The sequence below is a fragment of the Dermacentor variabilis genome, chromosome 1, assembly GCF_050947875.1.
Source record: "Dermacentor variabilis isolate Ectoservices chromosome 1, ASM5094787v1, whole genome shotgun sequence".
Taxonomy (NCBI): Eukaryota; Metazoa; Arthropoda; class Arachnida; order Ixodida; family Ixodidae; genus Dermacentor; species Dermacentor variabilis.
Window position 1 is genome coordinate 119,116,771 of NC_134568.1, and position 19,366 is coordinate 119,136,136.

A 19,366-nucleotide genomic window follows, 5' to 3' on the forward strand; every position below is an offset into this window, starting at 1 on the left:
TGACATGTTGGCACAACGCAGCCCGCAAGACTTCAGCTGAGTATAAAAGGAACAGCGCCCCGACAGCTACCGGGCATCTCACAACTCTGGCGTGAAGAGGAACGTCGCCAGTAGCGTTGCAGGGGTCGCACCTCGATGTTGTACGAGATGAGACCGACGGGAAACCGCCGAAATTTGTCAGCGCCAGGCGAAATATTGAAACGTGAGCTTTACGTAAGCAGCTCAGCAGGAACGCTCATATGCCAGCAGCGGAAGGGCAGAACGCTGCCCTATCCCGCTGGGATAGGTTGCGGCGGCCGGTATCGAACAGCCCGCACCTGTTGCGGCCCTCGCACCTTTCACAACTGTTGCTCGAAAAATTCGCACGAACTGTATGCGAAATTGAAAGGTATGCGTGAAGCTTACGTTTCATTAAGAGACCGTGTCGCTGATAATGGGTATGTGTGTCTTTCACAGCATGGGTCATCTTCGGGGCGACGCATACCCCGCCGAACCTCCGCATGAACTAAGCGACCTCGTCGCAGCACGTGCTTTCATTCGCCGACCAAAATGGCAACACACGATGATCTGCACGGGCATTCATAGAAGGTGCCTCTCTGAATCTACGCTAAAAGTGAGCAAACATTTTGGATTTTCGAGCGCACCAACGCTAGCGAATTCAGAAAAGCCCACTCCTCTCGCGTCGCACACACAAACGAGAGGGAGGCTCCTCCTCCTTCGCGTCCCTCTCGCTTCCGCTTCTTGGTGGGAGCGTTGGACGTGATGCTTGCTGCGAAGGAGCTGCACTGCTGCACCACAAGAGCTGCATCCTTCCGGCATATGCTCCGAGGTAGAGTTACTGCATAGGCTCCCACTGCTCCCTAAAAGGAGCCTCTACCCCGAGGAGGTCGATGGCGCCACTGCGAGCAGCACTCGCGTGACATCAGTTAGGTGGGCCTTCAGACTTGACGTTGGAAGAATACTGCTTTCAATTAAAAAGAAAAATGCAGGGTATCCCAACACTGCACACGAGTTATGAGGGACGCCGTAGTGTAGGCCTCTGGATTATTTTTACTTTCTGGGGTTTTTCAACGTGCACTCAATGCATGCGGTACACGAGCGCTTTAATTAGCATTCGGTCCCCACCGGAATGCGGCCGCCGCGGCTGGAATAGAACCCAAGATCTCGTGCTCAGCCACGCGACGCCATAGTCACCGAGCCACGGCAGCGCTGCTTTCAATTGAGCGCGGGAAGACTGCGCTCATCAAGCCCCACCATAGCCTTCTTCGCTCACTAGCTCTCGTACGCTTTCACTCACACCCAAAGCATGCAAGCGCTCGGGCGCGATAAGATCCTATTGTATCCCAACTTTATACTGAACATGACGTTGCTCCGCTTCGGCTGTCGCTCTTGTTCACGCGGCTTGGTCAAGATTTGAGGTGCGTTCGCAAGGAGCCACTTGCAATTCGACCATTTCACCATCTGCGTCCGCGGAAGTTTCCAATGTCCCGTTATTCTTTCGCGGCAGCAGTGAAATTTCGTTATGTTGAAATTGCGTATAAACACTTCGCTTTATTGAGGTTCTAAATACATGGCGTTCTACGGGAAAGTTATGTTAAATACTTTGTTATATCGAGAATTCCGTTATATTGAAGTTAGTCATATTGAGGTTTAACTGTATCGAGACTATAGACTGCGTATATAAGCAGTTTAACTGATAACAATTACCAAGGCATAAGCCACACCAGTATTTTCTAACTTGTTTTATTCAGTGTTAAATGCAGCCATTCGAAATTCTGATATCAAAATTGCCAACGGGTAAGCTTAATACAGGTGCTGTCTCATGCTCAAACCTTGAATGGGTAGTACTTGTGGCTGCTGATCCTGCACGAAAAAGAATATGAAAAAAAATATATAATCAGAGGAGCAAATTATATGGACTTGCCTACTTGTTTGCTGCAAGTTCAATATCGCACAGGTCAGCATTATCAGCTTTGTGACAACAAAGAAGGGAGGGAGGCAGCTGCAATGAGGTTGATTGATACTTGTTTTAAATTCACAGCTTTTACAGAACTTGGTGTATGCCACAAGCTGTCTCTAAAGCTAATTGTAAGCAGTAGACAATAAATGTGTACCATGTGTAGCAAGATGGAAATCACATGGCAACATGTGGCGTGTACGAAGAGAAAATCAAGAAGAGCAAAGTCAAAAGGAGATGGTACATGGTGCAGGTGCACAGGATCCTGAATATTTCGCTGCGCGTGTTCGAAAATAGGTTTTGTGCTCACCGCTGCGCTGTTCTTGCTGAAATTATGCGGAAACATCGCATTTTGGAGTCTGTCTACGTCGCATAGTGTAACACTTGGCACAGTTAAGTGTCTGGTTTTTACGAAAAAAGTGCAAATTTGCCGGCGCTTATGGGGATGCGAGCTGCTTCCGCGACAGCGCAAGCGTAAACTTGTGTCTCCGCCTGACATCAGCTGCAGAAAGCATTTCCGGGAGGGCTGCCGCGTGTTGCCCACTCTAGGCGACTTACCTTCTTGAAACGCTGCTTTCTGCAGCTGATGGCAGGCGGAGACAAGTTTATACTTGCGTCGCTGCGGCAGCAGCTCGCATCCCCATAAATGCAGGCAAAATTGCAACAGGTAGTACATACTAGTATACAGTCGACTTCCGTTAATTCGATCCAGATGGGACCGACGAAGCCGGTCGAATTATCCGACGTGTTGAATTAAACAAAAGGCAGAAATAACGCCGAAACACGCTGGTAAATTGGCAGTATTTGCCTTTAAAGTTAGCTTCGCCGCCATACCATACATTACGCGGCGAAGCATACCAAGCGGGGAAAGGTATTACTATTGCGGGGCATCGCACGTGTTGCTCAATTTATACTCGTAAACTAGCTCGCTCTGGTCACAGTACGAGCACCGAGATGGCTAATAAGTTTACTGGCAGGCCCTCAGAGTTTAGATGTAACCCTGTTCTTTTGTTGAGTTTAAGCGCTTCCTCTTGCATGGCAGGTATACGCTCGGCGGCCGTTTCTGGCGTTTGTTCTCGCGCTAAACGGTTCTGCGTTAAACGTCCCCTCGACAGAGTTCTTGAATCTTACTGCCTTTTTTCTCACTAGCTTTCCCAAAACACAGATGGTTTCGCTTCTCGGTGCACGGCGCGTGCGCATTAAGGAACGCGTACTAGGCCCCGTTAACGGTCTCATATACGAGACATGCATGGCGGGCGAAACGAAGGCTCAAATCGCCACAGCAACGTCACAAGCAGCTCTGAAGTGCTTTTTAGGCGTCTAGATGCTCGTATTGAGACCAGAGACGGCGCGTGCGCACATGTCTAAATAACAAATGCATAATACGTCCCGTGACAGTGGCCCCTTTCCATTATTGCTGTTTCACCGCACAGAATGGATGTATTGCGGCGAAGATGCCCAGTCAGAATTTTTCGGCGAAGGCCAATTTTGATGGAAATAATGGAAGTTTGGGCCCACAGAAACATACCGGCGCCGGCCGGGAACTTCGGTTGGGATTGAATGAACCGAAAAATCGAATGAACGGAAGTGTACTGCAGTGCTAAAGAAATAGTGCTCCACGGGGCCTCCTATGTTAGACTGCTATCATATGAAAAATACAAGAGGACAGTGGGCTTCACAGTGAAATGCATGTGCTGTTCCTTTGTATCGACAGATTTACATCACATGTGTGCATGGGTCTTATCTGCTGCACTGACTCAGTATGGTAGTAGTATATGTATGAACACAGGAAGCACCGTGGCACAGTGAAGACAAAAAATCACTGCCCAAGCACTCCGTACAGATGGTTAACTAGCGAAGCTGAAACGTGCGGCCCGGTGTTTATCACTGGGTTAATCACGGCGGTTCTTTAAACAACGGCTTGGTAGGCTGCCGGATCCCCGGTACACAGTTGCTGCTTGCGCTCGGCTGCACAAGCCTATTCTTGTGCTTGGGCTGCAGCATCGGCACGGCGTAACTAGCTCGTTCCTGATTATGCTCTCGGCGTTGTTGATTTAAAGCTGCCTGCTCCTCAGGAGTACCTATGGCGCGCGGCCTACCCATTTCGGAACCGGAGAGCAACGACGTCACTACTGGCGCAGCCAATCGCGTCTTCTTTTCGTGCTTGCGTATGGGGTTGCGCCGGAGTTTTCAGCGTACAGGCGACAGACGGATGGACAAATCGGCTAGACATATACAGCTTCGCTGTAAAAATTATTCGGATTAAGAAATAATAGATGACCAGCCTAATCACTGCCCCCTTTACTAGATGCCAGTGGAATGGCTCGAGCTCCCAGCACAATAGGCCTGCCCTCAGTTGTGAACAAGTGTCGCGAGGTGGCGTTCGCGACCGACAATCAGGAAAGAAACAATTTATGATAACTCAAAGGGAAGCTCATTACTTTTCGAAGAAAAGGGTGCCTTAGAACACACATCTAAAAAGCGAGATATAAGAAGGAAGAAGCATGTGCTTTCTGCGGTAAAGCTAGGGAAACTATGGAGCATGTTTTATCAGAATGCGAAGACATCTGCCCAGCGGTCGATTTAGGCACTACTGGCCTCCTTGAAGTGCCTGGGTTCAGCGATAGCAAGGGAAAAGTAAACATGTCCGCAAAAGAGATTAGTAAGAGGGGTTGAAAGGATTGGTAGAAGTAGGGAAACGACAAAAAAAAAATGGAGACACGTACAAAATCAATGTTTACAATAGGAGGTCAGAAAACTTCGTTACGGGAATTCATCGTGGGGATTTTTTTTTCATTTTCTTTTTTTTACCTAGGTAGGGCATTAGGCAGTATAATAGCAAGAGCTTGGTGGCGCAACCTACCACCCCGTTCCAAAGGGGACGCTCATAACATCCATCCATCTTCATCATGGGCTGCAGGCAGTGCCAACGGCTGGTGACCTAGTGCACTGTGCTTACGCGGTCGGTACCACGGCAAAACCACGGTTGGCACAATCCTTTGGGTGCGCTTTTTAAAGGTTGGTTGTCTAACTCTAGAATAGCTTTCGCCTGTAATGCCTGCAAACATACGCTGAGCTATGATTGAGGCTAATGGCCTTCGAGATCGGAGTGCACGCGTGATGGCGATTTCAGAAGCCACGCAAGGTAGTGCCCAGTGGTTCCGCTAGGCACATGTGGTGCTCGCAACTGACACAAGACGAAAGTAGGAAAGAGAACGGGTTTGGCAACTGGTTTTTCACTCATGTGGCAGGCATCTAGTAAATGTGGCAATAATCCAACACACGTGGAAAATGTGTAGAATACAGGATCGGTAAAACTGCTACCAGCCTTTTACTGCGGTGCCCTTCAATTTGTAGGATCAGGGCAGATCTATAAAGCCATTCATAAGAATGCCTCGTAACAAAAGGAAACAGTCAACGACAGAGTTTACTTCCACAAAGGCAGACAAGTTGGACTGAGTTTGCTGTCAGCTACCCAGTGCTGCCTAGGGCAAAATGGGAGAAAGAAAAAGAGAGGACATTGCAACTGACAGCTTGACCCAAAAGATATACAGAAATGACAAGTGTTGTGCAACTTGTAGAAGGGCGAGCTGAGCAATGCATAGAACAAAGAAAAACTTTCCGTGCAGCTGATAAAGCACTGTACAACTGAAATCCACGATTTTAAGTAAACAGCCTGTAGAATGCACTTGTTTAAACATGCAGCATCGACCTGGCATTGCAGCAGAATGTAGGTAAGTATAAAAAATTATTACACGACACCCACTCTAAGGTCTGTCTCTGCACACATTCTCTAAAATAGTTAAAGGGACACTAAAGAGAAAAATGATTGCTTGTGCATGAGTAAATTAACTTTCTACGACACTAAAAACACCACTCATACCTCAATAAGACGCTTCACAAGCAAGAAAAAGCGCAAAAACGAAAGACGGGTGGCGATGCCTCCTTGAAGTTCCCGCACCTGGTCGCTGTGACATCATGGATTTTGATCGCATCTACCAGGGCCTACTACCTTACATAGCGGTACAGATTGACTACATTGTGTTCTAAAGGAACCAATATTAAACATAGCAAGTTTCGGGAACCTTTACTCAGCCAACGCGGCCCAAATGCGAAAACATACTTTGGTATCCCTGACGTGACACTGACGTAGCGGCGTCGGGGTTTCCGCGAGAAATTCAAATGCTGATACTTCGACCTTCATTTTCTCATCTAATAATCAAACTATTACTTTGAAATGACTGCCTGCAGGGTTCTCAAATAATGCTCTATTAGTTTAAACTGATTTATTGTTTCGTTTTAGTGTCCCTTTAAACAGGATTGTTTTACGTATTACAGTACGAGATTATTTTAATATTTAACCATTGTAAATTCTTAAAATATGCCTTAAAAGCTTGTTCACTATGTGCAGCCTAACTTATAGCCAGAAAGATTTACAGAATACAGAAACTAGTTGATAAACCAAGATTGTGTCGATATGCAATTGCATAATCAACAATAACGGTACAGTGGACTCACCATGAAAGAACAAGGAATCTGTGGTCTTTATTAAAACTGTTGATAGTCTCCATTTCTTTTGGGGTGAGCTTGAAGTCAAAAACCTTGGGGAATGATGCAACCATCAAAGAAAAGAAATGCTCAGTGGAAAATGCAAGTGCTGCTCATGCAGGTACAAAAGGCTTGGATTGAAACATTTCTGGTTTGCTGTACATACATTATTCTTTAGGAAATGCTTGAGGGCGGCCCTGAATGACAGTGAGTGGTTAAAGAGGTCCGTGATGCTAAACAGCTTGAGAGTCACTTTTTCAGGGTATTGCAGCATAGCACTGCCACTCAGCCACACGTTTGTGCTCTTGCGTGTATGGATAAGTAAAAACACGTCTGCTCTAAAATGCAACAATAACAATGTCTTGCTGTTGGTGTTGCCATTTTATAAATACAGAATGCAGCCACCACCGAACATGGCACAGAGAAAAGAGGAGCCTGGTGCAAACAGTGATACTACATCTCGTCACCTCTTCTTTTGGTCTCCTTTTGATGACTGCACTCATATACAGGCTAAAACAAAGCCAACAGGTGTGGTTTTGGGATGCAAACAAAGCCTGTTTGTTCACAGAAACATGTTATTTAACTTCACAAATTCGAACATAGCATTTTGATATACCAAAATGAGTGTATCAAAAATTATGATTTAAATGAGTTTTGAAACTTAACAGAAAGCTCGCAGTAGCAGTTTTGACACACTGGAGTGAAGTTTTCACTGTAGATATCTCAGCAAACCAACCAATTAACTGGTATACTACTTCATTTCTAACTCGAATAACATTTCATTCTTTATTTCGTACGAAGGTACTCTCACAGCAAGAAATAAAGGTGATCAAGTAAAGATTTTCCTTAATGTGGAAGGGCATTTGGGCTTTCTAGGGTTAACACGATTAAATGGAACACAAGGAATAAACAAAACAACAGTTTCTATTTTTCTGTTTCTACTCGTTCCTTGGGTCAAGTCTAATAAAGCTCGTAGCATGTTTCACATTTCTAGAAAGCAACTAGCCCATCTAACAGTATTAGTTACAATGTCTGTTCTTGCTCAACAGTTTCACAGATAACTAGCAAACCAAAGTGGTACTTATGTCTTAAAGAAAATTATGGTACCATATACAGTGAACTATGGATAAACGAAACTCTATTATACAAAAATGCCAGATAAACGGGACGAAAGTACCAACTCTGGTGGGCCACCCATAGGAACTATGTTAGCAAACTGATTAAATGGAACTGGAACTGCACTTACATCGTCAGCTGCGACACTTAATATGAAACAGGATTAGGTTGACAAGAATTACAGGTGTCTACTAAATACTTAATATAAATTCCCTGAATTTTCCAGGTTTTCCCTGATATGTCAATAACAATTCCGTGAACATAAAAAAAAAAGGTCAGAGTCAAACAGAGGCACAATTCACATAGATGATTCTACACACAAAAAAGTTTACTGCAGCCCGAAAATGAGATTATGAGCACATTTATACACCGATTTAAAGCGTCAACTTCCTTGCAAAGTAGAGAAGCCTCATTCTGTGCTTCATTGACAAGCCTTTGCTTCTTTTGTTGGAGCTCCTTGATGCAGGTAGCCACCCTTCTTCTGTTTTGTTCAGCCTCAGATGCATCCAGCCTTTCTTGCTTCTTTTTCTTGAGGTCCTCCTTCCACCGAATATTTGTGCCATGCACTCTTTCCACCATACTTTCTGTAATGTCAACACGGGCTACACCACCTGTTGCTGAAACTCCATCATACACTATTCTCTATATAATCAGAGATTCTTCTTTCAGGTTTTCTATGAGGTACTCTTTATTTACAAAAAAAACCTTTTTCGATGGCAGTATTGCCATAGGACATGGTGAGGATAATCTTGACAAAGATAAACTCCTTATGGTTTCGTGAGCACAGCTCAAATCACAAGTTGTCCAGTATCTGTGCCGTCCTATAAATGTTCTTCAGCTGTGCAGAGCTCAGCGAACAGACTTGCACGTAGGATTGGTGCGCCCGTTCCACTTCCAAGCCGGTCAGCCACCGGTGCTCCGAGTATTTCCAGCGCAATTGCTAGTAGTTTTTCGCCAACCTCCACTGATAAGGAGCAAGTTGGATCCAAGCAAGTCACTCCTGTTGTTAGCCAGTATTTCAGAGGCAACCTTTTCATAATGTTCTGTGAGCACACCTTCAAAGAAGAAATGCATTCCTTCTTGAAATTAAGCAGTGCAAGTTGAGATGGTTTTGCAGCTTTTCGAAGTTCATTCTTGGCAGCAAAACTAATATCAGAAGCATTGACAGAAACAATGTTCTTGGGCTTCTCCAAATCTATTCTAATCAACTTGAAGGGCATGTCAGCAATGTGCAAGATTTCTTGCTTAATGATTTATCTTAACAGTGATTGTAAGATAGCCTCCAATGCTGCAGGAAGGAAGGGGACCATTGGATTGTCAGTTTGAATTTTCGGCTTGAAATGGCTTCAATTTCTCAGCCAATGGTAGCATGAAAGTCGGTTTTACTGGCAGCACCGTGTCAGCTACTAGCGTCTCAATTGTGGTGTAGCTGGTGCACGTCGGCTTGCCCTTGGCTTTAGCTGAACTCCACATACTTTATCAAGTTTGGTAGTACAAATACCTGAAGAGCTCTTGAAATTTCTTTTTTGAAGCCATCGAACCGCACAGAATTTTAGAGGAAACAATGTGCTTGCTGTGATGCGAATGTAATCAGCACGGTGCGTCGGAACATACTTGAAAAGGTCATAAATGCTATGCAGAAAGACTAACAAATTCCAGCCAGTTGCTGCATGGCCCATTTTGAAGGCACCACGGACCACATGCAGGCCACAGCTTCCAATGTCCAGGATTTGTCGACTGTTATGACAACCAAGTTCTTCCTTAAGGGATCTAAGAAACTGAAGTTCACATTTGGTTCATCCACTGACACTTGCAATACCTTGAGCTTTGTCCTCTGTGGCTTTCTTGAAGGCAAATGTGAGGTCTTCAGAACCAGAAGTCAGGCATCGAATTTTTACCACAGTGCCAGTTGAATCCCAGTATCTGACCAGCACATCCATTTGTTCTTTCTGCGCTACTTTGTTCAGTGATTAATCAAGTGCTACAGCTATGTATGGTGCTTCAGCAAGAGCTGATAGAAGCTTCTTTCTGAAGGATGGCGCAATGCCATGACAGATAGTATATCCGACTGTTTTTTCCCAATCACACTTTCGTGGCAATTTCACAAGACTGGAACATCAATGGAAAGAGTACTGCTGATGATGCCACGGAACAGAGGGATGCACGAGTCATTACAGAATTCATGCACCATATGATCTCAGCCTTTGTAACATTGTCTTTCAATAGAAAGCCATGTATCGAGATGTGTACAGCTATGTGATGTAGCAGGAGGCATTGATGAGGGGCCTGTTCTCTTTGCCTCTTCGTTGACAGTCATCGCAGTTGACAAGGTTGCACTGCTTGGCTTAAAGAACGAGAGTACACGTGTCTGGGAGCCACTTTCCAGTGCTTTCACAACATTCTTATGCTTTATACTTGCAGCGTGGTTAGATACTGCGATTTTTTCTCACGTTGCTGAAGCGAAATGTCTTGTGGCACACTGTGCATTGTGCGCTATATGCATTGTTGGGCACAGGCTTAATCTAGCTTGCGAAATCGGGTACGTTGGCGTTGGTCCAGTCAGAACTAAATGAGCACTTTGTTGACTGTCACGTTTGTGACTGTGACGATTTCAAGTATCTTCAAAAGCAGCTAAGTTCACCACAAAACAAAACGATAAAAATGACCTAAGCATGAACAAAGCACAACGTACACAAGCACACCCACGGGCATGCTGCAGATTACCACAGAATGGAGATATGGGGCCATACTCGTTTGATGATGAGGATGATGTTGACAGTTGCCTGTTAGACCGTTTGCAGCTGGCTGGTTATTGGCGCCACTTAAACTGCAGAGAGAGCTATGATGCACAGCGGGTATCTACGGCATAATCTCAGAGGTCGCATGTAGCAGCGCCGTAGTTGTACACAGCCTCTGAGGTCGTCATAATATTCGTGTCGGTCTCGGACGCTGTGTGCCACAACGACGCTGCTGCACACGGCCTCCAAGATTGTGCCGCAGATCGTGTTCATAGCTTTGTCAATCTCACCAGCCACTTTCCCCGATTTGGACGGATTTTTTGTAATTTCCCTGACAATTCCCAGAGTTTTCCAGACCTACAGAGAATCCCTGATAACTCTCAGTTTTCCCGGTTCATAGACACCCTGAGAATTTCAAATGGTCATGCCAAATAACCAAGAAAACTCAATATATCAGTCATTTGTGCTGTCGTGGCATCAGTGGCTGCTCTGCAACATTCACATTGCCTAGTTTTCGCATATCTTTGATCGTGATGGCGACAGTCAAAAACCAAGAGCACATCGACAAATACCTTGTGTGAAAGAAGCTTTGATACTTCAAGTGCAGTACAATAAAGACTTTTCTTTTTCACTGCAATGAAATCAAAGAACTCCCCAACTTTGAAATGAAACAATTTTCGTACTTTTTTTGGGTCATTCGCATAAACAAAACTTCTGATAAACAAACATTTTCTGTCCCTTTGAGTTTTGTGCGGAGTCTACTGTAGTCTCACTAATATAGCACATTAAAGAGGAGGCAGCTTATATAGAAGGGAATAGTTGGTACATGGTAAAGAGCAGTGATGACAATACCATAACATCATTACTGTATTCTTACATGAAAGGGTGAGTAGTCATACTGAGGCCATATACTGAATTTGCTAAAGTATCAAGCAACCACCAATATTATGCAATGCGGGCTCCTTAACAATGTAATAAATGACAATTTAAAAAAAGCGTATCACATTGCGACGTAAAGATGAGTAGTGTGACATAGCCACAAGCTTAAAATTGAACATTTCAGCACAGCATGATGTGCAATTCACTCCACCAATTTGTTCCCGCAAGGGACCACCTGTGCATGTGCTGTGTCACGTGTGGACGCCCGCATGTAGCAACAACAGGCTATTTATTGTGCTATTGGAAGATAATACATGCAGCAGGCAAATGTTCTGCACATAGATATCGCTTGCAAGGCTTTTCATTCAACCTTCACAGCCTGTTCCGTCTTGCCTATTATAACAAGCATGTCCAAAACTGGAATTGGAATGTGTAACAGGGATTGCTGATGTCCAGTGTGTTGATAAGGTTGTGCAGCAAGTTTCTACTTTGATTACCCTTTTTGTTGCAAGATAGCCAAGTAACTCAATACTATCAAGAACTGCATCAAGCTCAACTCAAAGCACAGCGTAGTGTAGTCTGCCTTTTCATAAGCTTCACCAGTGGTTCATTCCATGGAATCTCCATAAGTATGTTTGCTTCATGCATCTCTTTCTGCACTATTCACATAAATGCTATAAATTCTCCATGTTCCCATAGTTCTTCCATTTATTGGTTTTTTCAGTAACTTGACACAAAGTAAACTTACGATGGCTGTGGAGTGCATTCAAGAGCATTATACAGTTAACTGCACATCATGCTGTGTCATAGGGCACGGCAGCTGGCCACAAGGGCACATGGATAACCCGTTTGTGTTCATCGCGCGGATAGCCGCAGGCCATGGCCCCGGTGAGACACGAAGCCTACAGATGGAAAACGCGCATGGTGCGCATTCGTTTCAAGACCGCTACACCCCCGAACCAGTCCTGCTTGAATTGCACAGCAACAGCCCATTCTATCGGCACACTTCATCGACCACTCCGAGTGCCAGTTCGGGCTTCAACTTGATGTTGGTGGCGCATCAAGCGCTTTGTGCCATAAAAAGGGGCGACACGGTTCTATGGGCCATGGGGCATGGCAGCTGGCCGCAAGGGCAGATGGATAACCTGTTTGTGTTCATCGTGCAGGTGAGAAAGCGCTTTAAAGATTGCATGCATTCGAACGAGCTTTGTTTAATTTTGTTGCTGTGCCCTGGGCTGCTGTGTGAACTAATTTTTGACGTTGTGGAAGTTGTCAAGTTATTACTATTAGCTGGAGATATAGACACGAACCCGGGTCCTGATACTCCTGAAACTTCACGGCAACTACAACAAATCCTGAAGGATTTAAAAGAAATAAAGGAACAGCACTTAACCGCAATAGACAAGAAACTCGAGCAACTTAAAACCCTAGACAAAAAGATTTCGTCTTGTGCGGTAAAGGTCGCTAATCTATAGAAAGTCATTTCAACGCTAGAACTAAGACTAGACGACCTTGAAAATCGCTCCAGACGATCAAATTTAACTGTGTATGGTGTGCCAGAGATAGACAAGGAAAATGAAGACTCACTACAACTTACAGTACAAGCATCTCGCCATATACTTCTCACTGGCTTGCACGAGCAAACCCTATGTCTGTCTGCCTTACATGCTTTATGCAAAGCTTGCTGAACTCCTTCTCCAAGGCATCCCAGCGCTCCACGTAATGCAGCGGAAGGTTCCTCACGAAAACGAAACCCTGGAGGGACTGAATCATGCCAGGCCTCCTGTGAGTACAACGTTGAGGCAGCTTGCCCTACCGCGTCATCGCTGCCGTCATCACTGTCCCTATCTGATGCAAGCATGTTTGCGACGATTGCCTCACCGGTTAGAAGCACAGTTTCCAAATCTATGGCTGTGCACTTTCTTTTCACCGGCAACGTCGTTCATTGCTGATGATCAGTGGGGCAAATCAGCCATCTCCCATTTTGGCGGCGAGTCAAACCAACTGTTGGTCAAACGACGCTAAGAAACCGCGTGGCCAGGAACGATTTCAACGCAAGCAATACAGACGAACATGAGCGAATAAGCTGTTAGCAGAACTGCGCTGAATGAAAAGCCAGCGAGCAACATGCGAGCAATCTGCGAGCAGCGCAGTTGGCGCAGTCCATGTTTTGGAGGGTGGGGCGGCGTAGAGCTACGGGCGCAGCCCATTCGTGTTCGGAGGGGTGGAAGGGTGATGGGAGAGAGGCATGCGGAGATGGCTGGAAAATGAATGTAGCAGCGGCCCATCGTGCACCGGCTCGAATTTCTCGTTTTCTTTTTTTTTTCTTTTCAAAGACTTCGAATTTCACTACCTTTCAGCTTGGACACCCAGCAGCCAGACTCCATTGTTATAAATGATAATGCAGCATCAGGGCATTGTAGTAAGTGGGCTATTTCACCATGGAAAACAGAAAAGTTGACAGTGCAGCTTCTCATTGTTATAACTGATATATTGTTAAAACCAGTATTCTTATAAATGAGTTCGACTGTCACACATTTGTCAGATCTGTATTAGAATATGCTAACGCTGTTTGGTTTCCTTTCACCAAAGAACTCGTTAACAAACTAGAAGCAATTCAGAAGTAGGCACTAAGATATATTTACAATAAATATAGGTTAACAGACTCACCCACAGAATTGCTAAAACAGGCCGGTATACTGACCTTACAAAACAGAGCCAAGCTTGCACAATTAAAAATTATGTATCAACTTATTCATAATGAATTAAAAATAGACAGTTACAAATACTTATATATAGAACAAACACGACTCACCCGACAAACATTCACTATGATTAAACGAACGCCCATTTCATATGGAAAGTCATAAGCATTCGTTTTTCCTTTAATGACGTGAGAATGGAATATGCTGGACCCTAGTATTACAAACAGCCCAACCTTATCTACTTTCTTTAACATTAGCCGAAAACGAATTGCACGCTTTACAATTATGACGTACATGCGTCACCATTTATTTGTGTGCCATTTTATTTTACTTTATTTCATTACATTGTGTACATAATCACAATTCATTTAACGACACCTGAAATGTACCTTATGGATTGCTACCTCTTGTGTATACCTAACTTTTATAACTTGTATTACTCGCCATTACTGAGTACTATTGTTTATTTATGCACATTCTTTACCTGTTGTAATTATTACCTACCACCATTGCTATTTGATAGACTATCTCATTACCCCTTGTTACTCTTAAATTTACAGCCATGTATTATTGTGTAATTAATGCCTACCATTTTGGACCCCTTTGTAAATTTTCTACCTTTTTGATTACCTCTTGCTTTTTCGTAACATTATTACAATGTATTACATTATTTTTCTGCCTACTATATTGTTTGCCTTTGCTAATTGCCTATCTATTGTGTGTAATCTTAATATTGCACTAATTATTATTGTTAAATTGTAAGATAACTATGTAAATGCCCTTTCTGTTATGATCCCTAATGGGATCGACAGTATAAATAAATAAAATTAGTGTCAAATGGCCTAACCTCATGAGCTGTTCATGTAAACAAGGGCACCAGTCTTGTCAGGAAGTAATCAGTATTCCAGGCTAGCATGAACTTTTGTTATGGCTGTGCTGCGGCATATAATGCAAAGTTCTTGAGCATCTCTGAGGGACATAAACGACAGCTCCAGAAAAAACAATGGCACATGCACAATTTTAGGCTTGTTTGTACACGAGGACCACTTAATACGAAGTACAAATATTACATAGCCTGCAAGTCATATACAGTGGCTTGGTTCACTAAAACAGTCACCAAATGTGTGTGCAACACTATCAAGCACCAAAAAGCAACACAAGCAGTGCTTGTGTAACGTCTTGCCAGGTCACATGCACACAGACAAAATGAAAATTTCAGCTACATCCTTACGTGTGTTATTATTAAGCATACATACATTCAAGTTGGAGATGATCCTCTCTTTTGTCACACTTTTTGGTATGACAATCACTCCTCTTTCAATCTGATAGCGAATCAAAACCTGGGGAAAAAAGAGCACAAAAAGCTGACGCTGTATACTTCCTGGAAAACAGCAAATTCTTATTTTGATAACAGTACATGACGGCTCAATGTCAAGCAGGACACAATTGCATATTTTCAATGCGTAAAGCAACACCATTGGCTGTGAGGGAAGAAGCCTAGAAAGTAGTTCAAACTTTCATGAATCTCATGTTACAAAGTGTAAATTAATGCCAGTGTTATGATACTGGCTATATGCGTTGGCGTGACGGAATAAAGACGACTCTGGTTGGCACAGTGACTGTATATCCAGCCAAATTAAACACAAAATTTGGCAGAACCCATCTCATGATGACTGTCAACGGTAATGTGCTTAGCATTGAAGTAATATAGTGACACAAAGTAATGCCACCATTGAAACATCTTACATACAAGACGTGTACTGCAGCAAGACTACACTCTCAACCTTCCCTATGAACACTCTGCACCATCTAGCGCCGCTGCCACCACGAACCTGCACATATCTCCGAAATGCATGGCGTACTGATGCAAGCACCGAGAAACACATCATGTGGCAGCTGAGCTCGTCTCTTGTGCTTTCTTTTTTTTTTTCTGGACACACTGCACCCTCTAGTGGTGCTATCGAGAAGTCTGCGCATTGTCTCCGAGACAAGATGTGTGGTGTGCTGTTGCGTTTTAATGCTGCAAGTTTTTCCTCTCTGACCACACTGAAAGGCATGTACTCAGTGACCTAAGCTGTAGCGAGGTTATGTGAAGAGCGGCATATACCCAGTGCATTCATGACACAGCACGCTAAAGCGTTGGCATGAAAGACGTTCAATGACATGTATTTGTCGCGCACCTTGCTAAACTATTGGGCTGCTGTCCTTCAGCAACCCATGAGAAGTGGGTTTGATTCTGCCCAGCACAGGAGATATTTCAAAGGCTTTTTAATAGTACATTCGGCAGGCCGAAATCGCCCATCGCAACATCGACTGGTCAAAATGCAGCCGGCTTCCTCTCCCGCTGCATTGCTGCTTCTGCATGCTACTTTCCACTGCACACACTGCACCGTATGTCGGTGCCACTGTAAAGTCGGCACTCGGTGCGGGTTTGCCGAGCACCGGAGAGATTCATCAGCCTATTTTTACGTCCAAGGCAGGATGAAGGCCTCTTTTAACAATCTCCGTTTACCCAGCCTTGCACCAGCCGATTCCAACTTGCTCTTTGCAAATTTCCTAATTTCATCAACCCACCTAATTTTATGCCGTCTTCGACTGCACTCCCCTTCCCTTGGCACCCACTATGTAATTCTAATGGTCCACCAGTTACCTACCCTACACATTACACAACCTGCCCAGCTCTATTTTTTTTCTCTTAATGTTGACTAGAATATTGGCTATCTCCATTTGCTCTCTCATCCACACTGCTATCTTCTGGCCTCTTAACGTTACCCCTGACATTTTTCGTTCCATCACTCTTTGCGTGGTCCTTGACTTGTTCTCGAGCTTCTTTGTTAACCTCCGAGATTCTGCTCTGTATGTTAGCACCAGTAGAACGTAATGTTTGTACACTTTTCTTAACGACAGTGGTAAGCTACCAGTCAGTATTTGGTAGTCTTCTGTATGCACTCCAAACCATTTTTATTCTTCTGTAAATTTCCTTCTCACGATCCGAGTCCCCTGTGAGTAACTGACATAGATAAATGTACTCTTGTACAAACTCCAGCAGCTGACAGGCAATTGTGAATCTTGTTTCCTTGCCAAGCTAGTGAACATTACCTTTGCCTTCTGCATAGTAATCTTCAACCCCGCTCTCGCACTTTCTCGGTCAAGATTCCCATTCGCTGCAGTTCATCTCCAGTGTTGCTGGACAGGACAATGTCATCTGCAAACCGAATGTAGCTTCATGCTACATTCAGGATGACAATTTTTTTCCCTTTCATGATACTTCCTCCACCTTACGGGATTCCACAGAACCGATTTGTTCTATTCTGTGTCCCTGTGCTTCGAGTTGTCGATTAATGCGCTCTCGCGCTGCCATCTGCTAGCCTCCTGGTTAGCTCAGATGGTAGAGCAACCGCCTCAGAAAGGCCTTGGTCCTGGGTTCGAGTCCCGTACAAGGACGAATTTTTCCTCAACTGCGAAGCGTGCTTTCTGTGAAACCTGTATGGGTTTCCTTGCGTAGCTTCACACTACATTCGGGTGGATGACAATTTTTTCCCTTTCAAACCGAAGACTGCCGAGATATTCACCAGTGATTTTCACTCCTAAGCCTCTCCAGTCTAATAGCTTTAATACTTCTAAGCATGCAATGAATAGCATCAGACAGGTTATGTCTCCTTGTCCGACCCCTTTCTTGATAGGTAATTTTCTACTTTTGTTGTGGAGAACCAAAGTATATTTACTTACAGTAAAGCTGGGCGAGTCCGTGCAGATAGTAAAGTTGTACTGACTTGCCCAGCTAGCTACCAAGAACTGAAGTAACTGTGGAATCTGCAGATATTTCTCAAGATATTTACATATGCCCCCTGGACTCCTTGATTATGCAATGCCTCCGTGACGTCTCGCATCTACTGAATCAAATGTTTGAATCAAATGATAGCATATAGAGAATAAAATAGAGAAGTTGACTGTACTCCACAGATTTCTTAATTACCTGATTGATGACGTCGTTGCAATCCATTGTAGAATATCCTTAACTGAAGCCAGCCTGTTCTCTTGGTTGATTGAAGTCAAGTTTTGCCCTGATTCTATTGGAAATTATCTTGGTGAATATTTTATACAATACTGAAAGCAAGCTAATGGACCTATTAAAATTAAAGTTAAATTATGAAGATGTTTTTTGTTATTACAGAGTAGCACATTCCCCACGGCAATTACCTAGTTATGCTGCTTGAAGAGCGACATTCACTTACTGGCACATAGTGACCCAAATTTGTGTCAAAGAAGTTCAGTGAAGAGCAGCACAGACCGACTGGCACATAACACAGTGCTCCCAGTCAGTGTAAAAGATTAATTGAAGTGCAGTACATACCCACGCCACATACTCAGTCCCACATCCCCAGTGACCCATGTCAGTGTTTGAGAGGTTCTTGGAAGAGTGGTTCATACAGTGCTACACACCAAATGACCCAAGTTTGTCCGATGGTTGGTTTCAAACCCAGTTCCCTTAGCACAGCAGCCCGACACACTACCCATTTGACCATGCGACTACCCAGAGACCAAAATTTGCAGGAAAATGGTGATCAGATGGACAAATGAACAGCTAGTTAATGCTAATTTTTTAAAATGCTAATCGCATCAAAAAGAGATATGTGAGTGCTGCAAATTCAGTGGCTTTCTAAGTAGCCCTGGCACAAGACCAGCTGACTTTGTACTGAATGTCTGTTTCAGGGACCTTAATAATGCTCTGAAGAGTTTGATCTATGAGACCAGCCTGGTCCAGTCTACTGGTTGTAATAACACCCTGGCCATCTCTCGCACTGCCTCCTGAGCGCACCATGAGGACCCATGTCATGTGCAGCTCTGGTGGTTTCTACGGGTACTGACTGCATTCCCCAGTGGCCTAATGATCTATCAGCACGATTTTCTCACTTGGTTGAGCCTCCCATGCCCGAATTCCTTGACTTAAGGCTAGTCTACTGGTCTGGTGCCCTCTGATGGTGCAGCCTTCAGACAGGCTACAGAGGCCATCACATCACCATGTTCCATGAACAATGCTACTGACAGAGTCAAGCTTGTGCCAGCCCGATACCCACAAAAACTGTAGGATGTGTCAAAGTTCTACCCATAATTAAAAAAAGTTAAGACCAAACTCTGATGCCTTTTGTCTCACGACACCATGTTGTTCTGCTGTCTAGCAGAATGTAGTTTGTGTAGCATGTGGACACCTGAGTACTGTTTGGTTGATCCTGGGCTCACTTATTTTAATAACAGCCAGTTTCCAAAAGACATGCTAGGAGTTTGAATGTACATTTCTATTAATGTTTGTTCAGTAATTTGCATGAACACAAAAGAAAAGTGTGCAGTTTTAGCATAAGAGTGCAACACATTCATTCACATAAAAAATTAATTTCTTGACAGGGAAGACAACCATACCAGGG

The 19,366-nt window shown here is 44.1% G+C and overlaps 2 protein-coding genes and 1 pseudogene across 8 annotated transcripts in view; 1 reads left to right on the forward strand and 2 right to left on the reverse strand.

The window, feature by feature from the left end:
- Positions 1 to 255: 255 nt before the first annotated feature.
- Positions 256 to 18,793, forward strand: LOC142583738 (uncharacterized). Of its 3 annotated transcripts, XM_075694227.1 has the most exons (5): positions 256 to 388; positions 457 to 613; positions 6,900 to 7,033; positions 12,109 to 12,404; positions 18,657 to 18,793. In XM_075694227.1, the coding sequence occupies exons 3-5, from the start codon at positions 6,901 to 6,903 to the stop codon at positions 18,663 to 18,665; spliced, it is 438 nt and encodes a 145-aa protein (XP_075550342.1). In that variant the 5' UTR covers positions 256 to 388; positions 457 to 613; position 6,900; the 3' UTR covers positions 18,666 to 18,793. The 3 variants fall into 3 exon arrangements, 1 of the variants encoding a protein (XP_075550342.1); XR_012828644.1 differs by lacking the exon at positions 6,900 to 7,033; XR_012828645.1 differs by lacking the exons at positions 6,900 to 7,033; positions 12,109 to 12,404 and having other exon boundaries at positions 18,657 to 18,788.
- Positions 1,728 to 19,366, reverse strand: part of LOC142583703 (aldo-keto reductase 1B-like) — a 43,646-nt gene continuing 26,007 nt past the window's right edge. For all 5 annotated transcript variants that reach the window (XM_075694193.1, XM_075694203.1, XM_075694209.1 and 2 more), the window contains 3 exons: positions 15,200 to 15,283; positions 6,476 to 6,558; positions 1,728 to 1,863 (listed from right to left, as the gene is read on the reverse strand). In XM_075694193.1, the coding sequence (XP_075550308.1) occupies positions 1,827 to 1,863; positions 6,476 to 6,558; positions 15,200 to 15,283 (204 nt within the window). In that variant the 3' untranslated portion in view covers positions 1,728 to 1,826. The remainder of the gene's footprint in view (positions 1,864 to 6,475; positions 6,559 to 15,199; positions 15,284 to 19,366) is intronic.
- On the reverse strand, positions 6,565 to 9,931 carry LOC142583747 (uncharacterized; annotated as a pseudogene).

Coding starts and splice junctions, on each gene's coding strand:
- LOC142583738 (XM_075694227.1), top strand. CDS start 6,901: ATGCAGCCACCACCGAACATGGCACAGAGAAAAGAGGAGCCTGGTGCA. Junction 7,034..12,108: donor GGCTAAAACAAAGCCAACAG/GTGTGGTTTTGG, acceptor TCGCGCGGATAG/CCGCAGGCCATGGCCCCGGT.